Below are 14,837 nucleotides of genomic sequence, written 5' to 3'. Positions count from 1 at the left end.
ACACCGCGCCTGTTCCCGTGTATGTAAATGCATTCCGAGTATGCATGAATTTAGGTAGTAAATATAAAATTTTTGCAAGAATCAAACAAGTTTAGACATTTCTTTATTTTTTAAATAAATTTTTAAAATAATATTAACAGGGAGAGAAAGAGAGAGAGTAAGAGGGGAGGGGCTTTTTGTTCTTATTAAATTTTTGAGAAAATTACTATATTTTTTTACATAATAAACGATTTGAAAATAAGAAATTTTTTGTTTCTTGCAAATTTAATTTTTTGGACTTATTTGTAAGGAACCGTTTAATTATAAAAGTCACGATGCTAATGATAAATCGCAAAATCGCATATCTCTACATCTAATGCGGATCAAAGAAGAAATTAAAGAGAGAACACAGACGCTGGAATAATTGAGGATGAAGAACTCAATAAATGATGCAAATGTATGATAATAAATTCATAAAATGACGTAAAATATTTGATTTTAGTAAATTAAGAGATTAGTAATTTTTTGAAATAAAAATTGCTTCTTATATTATTTCAAAATAATAAAGAAAAATTCATCGCAAGTGTCGTTGCAAAAATCATCGGGCGATATACCATATTTCCATCTGCGTTTGGCAAATATTTGATCACAAACTTGTAGTGAAGTTATTATAACCAGTCAGTTGAACAAATTATGTAAATTAAAATCTCATTTGTTATTCTTCGAACTAGTATTATTTTGTAGTAAATTATTGAGAGAGGTAACAAAACTAGAAAAAAATATATAAAGGGCCAAGATTGAATAATATGCGCTCTGCATTTACTGATGTATTAATCGGTTAAAAACGGCTAATAAACGTTACAAGATAATATACCTGATTAGATGTGGGGCGTACAACATCCAGAATTCGCGAGAGCCAGTTTTGTTTTATGATCACTTTGCGGGCAGTATGCTGGCAGGCAATTAATTTTAATCATCGAAGAGTACATAACTCGACTCGCGGTTACGACAAACTTTCACGTCGCGGAAGTTCATTGTGCGTTTTGCGCGAGCCTGAGCTCGGTCGGCGCGGAACGATTCTCAGAAGAACATTGATGTATCGCTGAGATGAAGGAGGAAACAACGGCAGAAGTTCTCGTTCGTACTGGCAAGAAGGCTGTCGTAAGACTGGGCGACATTGCTCGTCGAGGCCAGCTTCCGCGGTTAGCGCCGACATCAAGCGCTTTCGTGTGCACGAGAGAAGGGATAGTCCCGCGTTTTCAATGTGCCACCGCGGCCACGCTTTTAACTTTGCTGTGCTCGGAATTACATTCTTTGCAGGTATTATACCGTACGTGAAAAATCAGCACATATTCGCGCGTCACTTCGTTCTTCATCCTCGGTTATTCCAGCGTCTGCGTTCTCTCTTTATTTCTTCTTTGATCCGCATTGGATGTAGAGATATGCAATTTTGCGATTTATCATTAGCATCGTGACTTTTTTCTTGAATCATAACGCGATATGCAATTGGATTTTTAATCGTGAAATCACGTACAATTTAAAATCGCAAATACACTCAAATCAAAATTTGTAATCAAGTATTTTTTTTACCTCGTCTATTCGTAAATTAATTTAATAATTTTAAGGGTGGTATTAATTATTATAGTTATTTAATATTTTAATAAATTAAATCGCACACATATCTAGTTTGATGTTATTCAAACGCGTGTTATATTTCGCATTCGTGATGTTTGAGATTTATTTGTAATTCATTGGGACAATAGCGAAATAGCTGTAGAAGCACATATGTCATAAATTAGTTGCCTGAGACACGACAGTCTTGGAATGCGTAGATTTGTGTCTCGTGTACTACTTTGTGGATGTCGTCCGAACTGCTACGTGAGTCCATTAATCTTACGGAATGTGTCAATGAAACGAAACCGTTTGCTTGTCGAAGAAAAGTCGTAGGACGCGAACCGGAAGATCTATGCTGAGCTAGATATACCGCTATGCGATATTATCGGCTTTAAGATGAACCAACGATTTTGTCATGCCACTGACTTACGTCGCTTCGTAAATCCGTGGGCGATTAAATGATTAAATTTGTCGATAGAAACGAGAGATTATTGAATTGAAGCATAACATGACCGTAAAAGTCAAGCTTATAAGTTCAAGCTGCGACGTAAATATCGTTAACTTTTTATATATTACTTTTATATATATTATATCATCGATTTTACTATTCGCTTTTTGAAGTTTTTTTGTCTTGTATTGGAATAAAGATAATCTAGAATATGCCCTTTGCTTTCTGTTTTTTGCTTTTTGCCTTTTCGCGCACTATTTTATCGATAATCATGTTTCTTGCCTCTTTCGAAGTTCGTCAATTTTTATCTCGCCAATTTCGATAAAACATTGTGCAGAGAGGCAAAAAGGAAGAAGCAGGAAGCAAAGAGTATGTTGTAGATTAGCCTTTACAACTGTAAGAATGTTTGACATAGAAGTAGTATAGATCAGTGAATAATATTAATGGATGCAATTTTACTTTATCGTGACCAAGATAATTCTTATTATGCACGCCCATACATACGATGCTGTACAAGTATGATAATAGTGGTTACACCGTACATAAATTGCGGTCATAAATTACATCATCGTGCATATAGTTTCTGAAAGCGAAGATTATGCCTGTCGCAATGAGCGGCGAACGGCTTTCTTCGCGGAACACTGTTTTGGAAAAGAAAGGAAAGGCAGACCGCAAAATCAATGCCGTTACTAAAAGCCACTTGTCCTTGGCACCAAGATCTGAATCGCCCGCGTTGCGTCAATGTACTGGACGCGTGGAACCTTGTAACACGATTATTAATTGTTATATTTGTCTCCTCTAATAATCTCCTTCTTTTTGCCTCATTGGTATGGTGATCATATGACATTCGCGTCGTTAAATATCCTAAATGGTATGAAGCAATATATTTAGTAATAAATCCGTACATTGCAGCGGGTAAATCATTAGTTATTTTTAAATGCTGAAACGCAACGTGCTTGGTTCGATTCGTTGATTTTTTTTAAAGAAACATGTATTAGAAAAAATAAATAACGTGGAACTGTAGCGTAACATAATACATTTACTACATTTCATATATTTTTTAACGGATAGAATGTTTGACATCAAGTGAGAGAAAATTTTAGGTGTTTCTAAATGATGAAGTAAGATGAAAATTAATAATAATAAAATTGCAATTAGGCTTTGTTTTTTAATTATAATATCTAAATATTCACGTGCTTTGTTAAACACTTTACGTGAATATTAAAACATTTATGACTAAAACATTAAGTTATTATAATTTTTAATGTTCATTTGCAGACAAATCTGTAATAACTCTTATCGCTTTCGGGAAAGTGAATACTTTTTTGCGTGATTTAAGTCGGGCAAAGTAACTTAATAAGTCGAACATTAAAGAGTTTGTCTCGAATTGCTGAGATTTAAGAGCGACTTCGTATTCCTTCCTACATTTCATCACGTTATACTTGTTAGATCGTTATCTTGTAAAGATCATTCGTATTAATAACAGCTTCGCAATTTGTGTCTATTCTACGTAACGTTCTGGTTTTTACGATTCGATTTTTTGTACGCGCGAGTTTCCTCGCGCTTAACGACCGTTCATAAAATTACACGGGAAGAAATGTTCGCCAGTGTTCAATATAATTACAACCATGCAGATATTAAATAATCCGTGTCGAGCCGTCGCGTCGTCCGAACAACGAACTCGGACAGCCGATGCGGCCAATTTTTGTTGGTTGCAAAATCCAATATTTTGCTCGGTAATCTCACACTCTGATTCACGCGTTACATCACCTTTTCTATCTTTCTATCTTTTCCATGATATGTGACAGTATTGCGCGAATGGTTGAAAGATCCCTAAATAAGACGCGGACTTGCGTTACATCGTGCCGACATGGGCATAGTATCCATTTATCACGTTTAACTTTTGACACTCTCGCGCGGAAGTGAGAAGTGTCATGCCACAAGAGATTCATTTAACGCCGCGGATTAATTTCCACATTTTGTGAGAAGGGATAGAGAGGCTGTTGCTTAACGCGCGTAATCCTTTTATCGAAAGCATGAGAAATTGATCGGAATTCCAACATTTTTCTATTGAATCTCCAAAGATGAAATCTCCACTTCCCAAATGGCGAAAGACTCAACCAAGTTCGACGTCATATTTTCACCATAAGGTGCCGGCTCGACGTTTTGTGGGCAGAAATAAAATTTTACTTCGCGGAAGTGCCGCGTCGCAATTGTCGATTAATTCCATATACGATATCTATCTACCGATAAAATCGGCAATCTCTCGAACGAATCTTGGACTACCTAGCGCATACAGTCGAATGTATATGCGAACCATAAAATCCCGACATGGCGCGGCGCAGCGTCCGGCTGATGTTCGCGCGCGGTTTCACGAGAGGATTTGACACGGCATGAGCAGTCGGCAGCACATTTTTGCGACTGCACCGGCTAGACAGCGAATATTCCCCGTTCAGAAATAAGATTCCAGAATGCGGAAACATTGGCATTAAACGCGGCGGCCCGATGTACGTGCTTCGAGAGGCCGATGACGCTTACCATCGCCGACTTCGCTCGTGCCTTCGTGGGAGCGGACTGTAAAACGAGTAGGAAGCGAATCACTCCGCGAGAATCCTATCCAATTAATTTTTTACGAAAAAAAAAGGAAAAAGACTGATAGCGATTATTCGTTGCATCCACTAGCGGAACTACCGCGTCGGGACAAAACTATGAGGATATGTATCTACGTGCGAAGATAAAAGACGAGGAGAGAGAGGCATTCGTTATTATCTCTGCGAGTCAAATAGATATGTTAATAAACGGCTTTAAGTTTACAACGGGGAAAACTAGATGATTAAGACGCCTCAATTTCCTGTCGCACTTTGATCCTTTCATCATCGTCGCGAGTTATATGTATATACATTGTTTATTACATAGGCTCTTTATTTTAGGTAACTGTCTCTTAGACTCGTTTGATTTTTTCAAAATAATGTTGTCCTTTATTCTAACAATATTACAAGAATTATTATTTTAAATTCTATTTGACACACACACACACACACCATACACAAATTTAAACCAAGGGCCTGTTTTAATACAGTCAAACCAGTTTTAAACTATCAGAAAACTGCTTAGTATCTCATTTTAGTATACTGTGTAAGAAAATTTCGTAATGTGCAGACCTTCTGGTCAAACTGGTTTGGAAACATGTAAGAACAGAACCCTAAAAATTTCAGGTTTGTCCTTTATTTTCTTTGAAAAGATATGATCACCGTAGTTATGGGTCACTCTTAACTTTTTATCCTTCTTGTATAAAAACAGCTGTTAGCATCTTATAATATCGGAGTAATTTCGTTGATTCGTCGATTGTAACTCGATTAAGCTGTAATTTACAAAGTTCAGGAGTTTCTTTCTATTTGGATTAAAAATTCGTGACTTCGACCCTTCGGGTAAGTAACGATCGGTTGTTCGTTTCTATTTTACAGGACAACGTGAGGTGTTTCGTTATCCAGCGTTACTGGTTTCGAGCGAGATCGTGACATGTCAGGAGGATCTCAATGTGAAGTTCGCAACACGATCGAGGGCGAATTCTTGCGGACTTTCACCATGTCGAAGGACGAGAGATCAGCGTAAACTGCAAGGTATTCGCGGCTTAATACTTATTGTTACCAACCCGGCTGATCCGGTACACTGACCGTATGTCCGCCTGACATTTTCGTTTCGTTTCACGAAGGAATGACTTTGACACGACGCTGTAACCCGGAATTATCATTATTCTACGATGAATACAATCTACGGCCCACTGCGCATAAACGCAATAGTATTGTCAAAATCGCCAAGTCATACCTTAATGTCTCCGCGATAAAATCGTTCGGGAAAGTAATATGCTGATGTTAGAGGAGTTTTACAGTCCTACATTGTTCGCTGATCGTGCGAAAAAATCGCGCGCTTTTATCATTTAAGTCTATCTCGAAGTAGGAGAGAGTTATTGAATGCGTACTGTGATTGTCAAATAAAAAATATAATAAAAATATTTAAAAAACTTAAGTGATACGCATTTGGTAACTCTCCCCTATTTAGATCTATGAGTAAAAAATATATTTCAGATAGATTTTGAATAATTTCTATTTCTTTACCTTTGATCGGGTTCTTGGTTTTCTCCTCCGTGTATTCTGCAATCTTGCTCACGTGGTCTGCTTCGTCATCTCGCGCTGTAACAAATGCACACACTTTTTTTATTTATTGTGCACGGTGTCTAACCATTACAGTATCAACCTTTAAGCACAGCATGTCTGTGCACGAAAGGGTATTACTCTGTTTGTTGGCCATAGCTGCGATCGTGCGAGAAATCACTGTCATTTTGTCGAAATAGCGAAAGTAACCGATTGCCCAAAGGCGCGACAAGTAAAGAAAAAGATCAGATTGAAATGCCTTTAATAATAATACCTTTGAATCACGCGTGTGATCATATTTATACGAAATACATATATTTTTACAAACGCGCGTTTGCAAATGTGCGACCAGTGTTCTATGGATGACATTTCAATTAAGAAAAGTTAACGGCGGGACACATGAAGAGAAGTTCTATGAAACAAGAGACGTGTTTAAAGAGGTCACTGATAATGAATCGAGGTAATAGTGCTGTTGGTGGACACAGCTGCACCGTTGACTCTAGTTGACCCACGGTTATTAAACACCAGATACATCGAGCTGTGCATGTGCACCAAAGTGCGAAGTCCCTACGGAATATTTTTTTTATGTAACACACTTATAAAATGCTTTCCTAAAAATTTCAATGACACAGTCTTCTTTATCCTAAAATAATATTTTTGATCTGAATCGATTTTATTATAATTAATGTTGACAATTTTATTTAAAGTCCTGCATATTAAAAATTTTTTTAGATAAGATCTAAAAATAAATTTTTTTGAGACATCAAAATAATTATATGTTCAAACATATGATGAGCATTGCTGCAAAAAGTTTTGACATTCGCTACCAGCTGGAGCGTTACACATATATCATTATTTTAATTATATAATTATTTTAATTCAAATATTAATTTGAATCCAACGAAATTATTTTCAGATAAGTATTTAGCTAAATTTTTAGATATTTTAGCAAAATTATTTTTGTCGTGTGCTACAAGACTTATAATTTGCGCATACATATCTCGCGCATTTTTGAAAAGCGTCCGATTGAATTGAACAGTTAGGGAATGAAGGAAAACAACTTTTTTTACATTGTGTCGACGATGCACTGCATTCTTTGTTCACTGCCGGTGAACATTATTGCGACGGGAGCGGATTAGTCGCGCGATCTTGGCCGTTTTACGACTTCTTGTATTGCAGCCGATTTTCCTCCCATTCGCGTTTAGACGCATCATGAGCTTACTCGAGTTGTCTTCGTTGATATCCTAACATGGATTTATTTTAAAATTTAAATATTTTTCTTTATATTTATTGACTAGATGTAATTGTTTCTAAGTTAAAAACTTGAAGTTAGGCACGTGCAATCTTTGGATATAATCATCTTTTATAAAATTTTTTGCAATAGTTAATTATTTTTCGAATTAAACAAATTCAGCATATATGTAAAGAATAGTAGGAGAGGGAAAGATGAAGATAGACTAAAGGAAAGAGAGAAAGGACCATGCAAAGTTCAACGAGCCCAAGAAAGGCAGATGCATGGAAACCAAGCGAGTGAGAGAGAAGAAGCAGAAGGAAGGAAGCAGAAAGAGCAAGAGAGATCGAGAGCTATAAGGAGCCGAAAGAGAGAAAAGGGAGCAATGAAAAATAAGAAGAGTAGTTCCCCTCTCTGGTCCGAGAGGTTGGGAGCGGGTGGCCTTGAGCAGGTCATCACCTCCGGCTGCGGTGGTGATGCTGCCTGCGCTGGACCATCTTAACTTCTTCTTCTTCTTCTTCTTCTTCTTCTTAACTCCTTGATCCGTCCTTCTCTTCTTCACCATCTTCCACCTTCCATCTCCTCGCCAGCCTCTTCCTCCTTTATTCTCCCCATGTTCATCTTTCGCTCCATCCTCGTTCTTTCTCTCTTCTTTGCGTCTCATCCGGCTCGCCAGAGTTACTTTGTCACTTCTCTCTCTCTCTCTCTCTCTCTTTCTTTTCTTGCCCTTCTTGTTCTCTCTTTCCAGCTTTAGACACTCTTTACACTTTCCTAAAGGCCTTCGCTCGACTGCAGAAACAATCCGTTCGTGCTAACTCCGCTTCGACCGAACTGACGTGGTGAATGCACTAACGTCGTGGTACCGAGAAGTCAAGGGCCAGTCGTACCAAGAAAAGTCCTCAAGTTTTTTTACTTTGAGAAATGCATGAGGCACTGCATACAATTCGATCCAATCTAAACATTCACCTCTACAGAAGATCGGATGATGATATAGCGGGAGACGATTTCTTCTACCTGAACGCAATTTCAAAGCTTCTCAGTTCTATTTAATATAATACATTGTCTTTGAAAGGAAAAAGCACCAGTCCTGCTTTCACGTGCTTACAGCACGTGCCGCAAAGTCTCTCGTGCAAAAACTGTAAATTATCGGGCGTGTTGCCGAGTCAATTCCATGTCGTTTCCGCGGCGAGAAAGGATCACGCAAATTGCATTTGACAAACTGGATCGGTGGTAGTTACCGCCTTCTCGCGAGCGTAATGATCGGCGCGTGGCTACGTGGCGCACGTAAGGAACCGGATGTTACACGAGCATCGCACTGCAGATCGCGAGATCACACAACCTGGGCAGGAATATATTTCCACGCCGATCGGATAAAGTTGTAACGCCCGAGGTGGATTTTATAAAACGGTTAATGCGTGTTCTGTATACGCCGGTGTCTAGCCGGTGATCGAGAAGCGCGCTAAGTCGTGTTATTTTCCTCGTAGGTGCAACATTCCGACACTCGCTTCTCACGCTCGTCGAAAGTGCAGTCGGCACGGCCGCGCCGAGCGCTGCAAATTGTCAGGCGTGACGTGGATTTCGTGTCGTTTCCGAGGGAAAGGATCACGCAAATTGGATTTGACACAGTAGATCGGTGGTAGACCCACCCCTTCCAGGATATAATGATTGGCGCGTGGCCGTATGTAACGTTTGTGAACGCGAATGTAGCTGATTACTCACGTGCATAGACGATCATTTCATTCGTAGACATCGAATCTCGAATTTCTCTCGAGCATTAACGCAGCTAATAATTACGAGCAATTCATATTGCCGTTAAATTTCAATAGTGTTATTGAAAAAAAATGGATTTCATCTTTTAGATTACTTTTTTAATGATGTAGAAACGATAAATCTTTCACAATTATAGCTATAGCCGGTAGGCAGAGAATTTTAATTCTATTAAGTAAACAAAAAAAAAAAAGATGTCAATATCTGTGCTGTAAATCGCATGTGAAAGAAGGCACGAGGGTACCTGGCATTTTGGTGCCGCGCCGAACAACGAACACGAAGGACCGGATCGTCGAAGTCGGTGTGCGGACTTAAGTGAATGAGGAAGATAAACATAATAATTACGGCAAATTGAGGCCTGCCACTGAAAACAGTATTGTGGCGAGCAGAGAGGAGGCGAGAGAAAGAAGCGGACCGTGCGCGGGCCATGGCCGCAACGTGTATCGGTAGAATAAACGCGTCTAACGTACTTGGCGTGCCAGCGGTAGCGTGGGTGAGCAGGAGAGTTTATCAGGAAACGCATTTAGACCTGTAGCCATCCGTGGTTATGCCTACGAGAGTCAGGAATATATTTAAATTAATTTATTAACATTATCTTTCTTTAATGACTTTCTTATTCTATAATTTTTGAAAGAAGACTTAAAAAATATGAACAAAAAAATTAAAGATATTTTTTCAGAAATCTTTATAAGGGTGAAATATGAAACATTAAAAATATTATGAGATATTAGATAAGACAAATTTTTGTCAAAATAATTATTAAGAATTATCTTTTCACCTACGTTCTCCCTACCACGGTTTTATTTTGAGATATAAAATGGCGACAAAAGTAACCGAACGAAATCATTATAACATATGCTTGACCGGAAGTGCGGTATTCGCCGTGTGGGTCGGTACTCTCGGACGATATCATAAATTGCTCTAATCTCGCGAGCGGTAATAGGCGTATCCATTCTCGCGTCCGCAATGTGTTGGTAAGGTGGGAAGATATGTTGCACATGGCAAAAGAACGCGTGCTTTACCAGGTCTTATCAGCACTTTTAACTTCGCGTACGAAACTATGCTTGCATCGTCAAGTTGCATGTCAAGATTTCTCATAAATCTGGGTAATCTCCTATGCAGATGAAGAAGCTTAATACTGAACTAACTGATTAATTGGTAGAGATATATCTTATCCAAGTATAAAAGTGATACATATTTCTGTTTAAAGAACTATAAATAGAATTTTAATTTGTATCACCACAAAACCGATTTTAAATATTTTTTTGTTGCATCTACTTTTTATTAAACAAATGTGGACATATTGAGAAATAGTTTCGCTTTCTCTGACATTTTCAATTTGTGTGTCTACTCTGGAAGATATCAGAGTGGTAAACTGTATCTCTGGATCGCATTGTAATTCGTATCGTGTTTCGCTTTATTCTAGAGGCAATATAATGAATGTAAATGATTGAAAGGTGCATCGATTTCGATTAAGTAACGACCTCGACCTAGTGAATTACGCGTTACATTCGGGAATTTAGCCCCGCGGGTGCGATCAAGTCTCTCGTACGTTCGCGTCTGCATGGAGCAATGAAGTTTGCTTTCGGTGATCGCGTCCGAAGCCGGTTTTTGATGCCGCAATGCCGCGGGGTACTCGCCCTTTTTAGACCCTAAAAATGATCTCAAATAAAAATAACCGACGAAATTGCCGAGGTAGAAAACGTTTTTTTTTTGTCTGGTCGAAGTATCCTATTTTTGGTAGCACTTTTCGAAGGAGGAACGTTGCGGTGTCGACGTACGGAGGCGCATTTTTCAAATTACTTGGCCGTCTTCTTTTATTTCGTTATGGCATGTGTTTATTTTAGCTAAGTACAGAAACCGCAAACGATGTATCTAAGAAAAACCGAACCGCGGTCTCTTCTATGCGATCTTCCGCCGTCGCGAATACCTACACGTGTATCTCGATGCACGCGATGTATAAGGCGCGTTGTTGGTGTAATAATAAACTCTCTTGAACGCCGCGGCATGGCTAACAGAATGTATCCTGCGAGTCACAGTGACTGACTACTTGGCGCCTGCACCGATAAACCAACCCCGGCTTCGTACTCGTGCACGATTGTCGGCCGTGCACACGTTTCATACGTACGCTCGCGTACGCTGACACTAGGGACGCGGACGATGAATGGGCTAATTGTGCTTTCTGATGAGCGAGACCCGTCGTCTCTTTTATCTCTTTTCAGCCGTGAATGACGTATGCGCGCACTTGCCGACTGTCGCTCGAAAAATAACACAAAATCACAAGAAAGACGTTTTCTTAAGGATTTATGTCACATCTTCAAGCATTACCCAAAATATAAAAATTTTATAGGTTCTACTATTACTATTCGAGTGTCCGTGTAAAATTTGAGTACAAGTTTTTTATTTAAAGTTATTTAATTATTTGTTTGCTCTTGTTTCTTATGTAAAAAACCACGTTTTATAGTTACTTGGAAATTTAAGATAAAGTATAATGCGAATTTAAATTGGAAACTTAAAATTCAAAACTTTTAAATTTTTTAAATAACTTTTAGCTGATATTCTACAGACAAAAATATCTTTAAGTAATTAATAATTGTCTTCTTTCTTAATTCGGATATACGGACGTTATAGAATTTATATTATCCACATAAGAAACAAATCTATAGAGAGGAATGTAAAGTCCGGCAGATTGGCCCATTTTTTAAATGATTTTAAACGATGGTAAACTTTTGCGATCCTATTTGAGCACAACTGAGCCTAAACGTGATCTCTGAAAGAAAAAACTAGAATTGACAAATACTTTTAGGCAGGTGTAGTTCATCCGCGAGGCCTGCAGCTGCCTCTTATGGAGCCCTTAGCGTGCTTTACCCTTGAGGTTCAGAAAATATCACGGCGTATGCGTAACAGCTGCTGCATTTTTCTGTGGGTGGCAACCAGTGAAAGTGAGTCTTCGAGGTCGACTCCGGATATAAATTTTATTCTATTTTATCTTAAGCTGAATACAACCGTGTGAAAATATTCCGATGCGGTATTTATCAGATTTCAATGAGAGTTAGCGTTTGGTTCTATCAATCATAATTTAACATAACATTTAAAGGTTTGAATGCTAATTATAGAGATAATTATATTAAGGAGAATTTCTTTATCCTTCAAAACTTTTTTAGATTCTTTGAACCGAGAAATACGCTCGATTCAAGAGGGAATCTTTTTTTATCTGCGATGGGAAACCGCGATGCACTCTACCAGAACATCTAATACTTCTTATTACGGTTAATTTGCTTCAATTTGTTGCACTCTTTAAATTTGTTACTGCAATCGATATTGTGCCATTAAATACATTATTATATATCGCAAATTTATGTACAATATAGATCTCGACAACAAATTTTAATTTGAATACATAATATTATGCGCTCAGTAAAGATGCACTCGCTTATCATAGAGCAGAGTCAACGGTTTTTACATCTGAATTCTTAAACGATGATTATGTTATTACACGCGATTAAACGCAATCAAGAATTGATTGCAACTCAATCGCGAAATACGTAGAAAACAGTTGCTTGCACCTGGCTTGCAGCGAGTCGCAACTTAAAATTCGGTTTTGAAATCTGCATGGAAACGACATGTTTAGCCCATTTGAGGCAGTCTAATTTACCGCTGACATTAACTGAGATCGTGCCTTGTTTTTTTAGCGATTCGCGAAGACCAATTGTTACCTCATCGCGCCACGGTCTAATGAACGTTCCGAGTCGAGGCGCTTCGCGAATCAACCTGGTCCGATTAGCGCCGTAAAATCGGCCTTCCTTCGGCATTAGAGCGATTTTCTTGTGTACACCGCGACAGGAGATACGCTTAGCGAAACCTTTCCGCGTCGATCTCCTTCGTGTAACCAATCAATCAAGCATTGTTTGCGGAATAGTGAAAGAAAAGGAAACTTACAATTAGTTGTAAAGTTTGCAATAATATTAATAGCATGTTCATAATTAAATTGAATTGATAAACTTTTATAAGTTTTTCTCTTACCCCGTTCCGAGAAATAAATATTTTCCTCTCGCTGCGTGGTCGAGTCTCTTTACGGCTCGTACTATAGTCCTCAAGTTTCGCAAACCGATTATATGTTTCGCACTCAGTCACGGGAGCACATGTTCGCGCTTGAAAACGGAGCACTGTAAACGATTACTTCTAGGTGAACCATGAAAAAATGAATTCACGCTACACCGAGCACGAAGAATACGTTTTCGATTCGTACAAATGGGAACCGTATAACGCGAAAGCTTTCGTTACGCTTTTCAAATTCCAAACTCGCTTCTGCTCCAATTCGTGTTAAAATGCGTGCTAAATTATTTAAATATTTACAAATATAGTGGCATCAGCGGCCTGAAAGTCCGCTGATGTTGGGGAAAATCGTTTAAAGTTTGAATTTGCGAAAGAATCGTGAAGGGAAGTATGAATCGGGGGAGGAAGTACACTTAAACGATTTCAAAATTCGCGAAGAACACCCAGTTCGAATATGGACGAATTATGGCAATACTGGGTATTTAACATACGAGGCGGAGCACACGCGCGAAAGCCCTCGGAACGTTTTGACTTGAGAGTCGACGAGAGACTGGCAAACGCCTTCTGCCTTTGCTCGAGACGTTACACCGGGCATCCCTTTCCACCGAGCGGGACGACGCTTCCTTACCGGTCTCGAGGAGAGGTGCCTTTACTCCCGAGATAGGTTACCTTCGAGATAACTCGATAGCACGCCATAAATGCGCGCACGCGTGTAAATTGATCCGATCAATTCGCCCAGATTACGAAAAGCCTGGCATTTTCCGCTGTTAATTAATACAGCAGCTGAGCCATCGCGCCGGAGCACTGGCCGTCCGTGCGATGCGTTGCTTCGACGCGCTGCCCTTCTCCGAAATTTTATCTCGAAGACAAGTCGCTCGGCGCGACAGTTTCGCGTTAGCTCGTTATATACCGGCATGATTTATCGCATAACGTAACGATTCGTTGAAAATATCTCGCACTCCTCGAGTCTTCTTCGCCAATCGACCGTGTATCTCATTCAAATCATTCATTAGCGATTCTATATTTGTCTACGTGTCTTGAATGATACATGGAATAACTTCGGAGCATAAACACAATGTATTAATAAAAATATTATCATTATCTTTATAAATATTAAACTCAATTCTAGTCCATTTTTGCGTGGTATAATTGTACTTTGGAATAATAAAAGTAACATAATTTCTGAAAATGTAATTTTTGTCATGCAAATCTATTACATACCATAGCGACATAACGATTAGCGTCGAATTCTTGACACGTGTAAGATACGTATCGGAACGATTTAGACTAGAGATACGCTCTTTAGGATTTCTATCGAATAAAGGCTCTTTTCGCTGTTGCGGTACATTTCGAAATCGAGGATCAAACGTTGATAAATCGTTTTGCGATCCGCGGGGAGTCGCGCGCGCACAATACGAGTCAAATTGCTGAAAGACAAATTACGTCTTTACATCGGGATTTTTGTTGTCCACCCGAGTATGACACTTCCGCGTTGCCTTCCCGGTTTAGAAAAAGTCACTTTATCTTGTCACGTCGTGTAAACTTGCGTTTCAAATTTTTAATTCGAAAGAGGATACTAGAAGTCGTTTTT

The 14,837-nt window shown here is 38.8% G+C and overlaps 1 protein-coding gene across 1 annotated transcript in view; it reads right to left on the bottom strand.

Moving 5' to 3' along the window:
• LOC105828784 overlaps positions 1 to 14,837 on the bottom strand; it is a 43,711-nt gene that overhangs the window by 10,608 nt on the left and 18,266 nt on the right. Inside the window, exon 6 of the mRNA XM_012667276.3 lies at positions 6,157 to 6,231. Coding sequence (XP_012522730.3) covers positions 6,157 to 6,231 — 75 coding nt within the window. The remainder of the gene's footprint in view (positions 1 to 6,156; positions 6,232 to 14,837) is intronic.

The sequence above is a fragment of the Monomorium pharaonis genome, chromosome 8, assembly GCF_013373865.1.
Source record: "Monomorium pharaonis isolate MP-MQ-018 chromosome 8, ASM1337386v2, whole genome shotgun sequence".
Classification (NCBI taxonomy): Eukaryota; Metazoa; Arthropoda; class Insecta; order Hymenoptera; family Formicidae; genus Monomorium; species Monomorium pharaonis.
The sequence above is the reverse complement of the archived record's forward strand: the minus strand, read 5'-3'. Positions and strand labels throughout refer to the sequence as shown.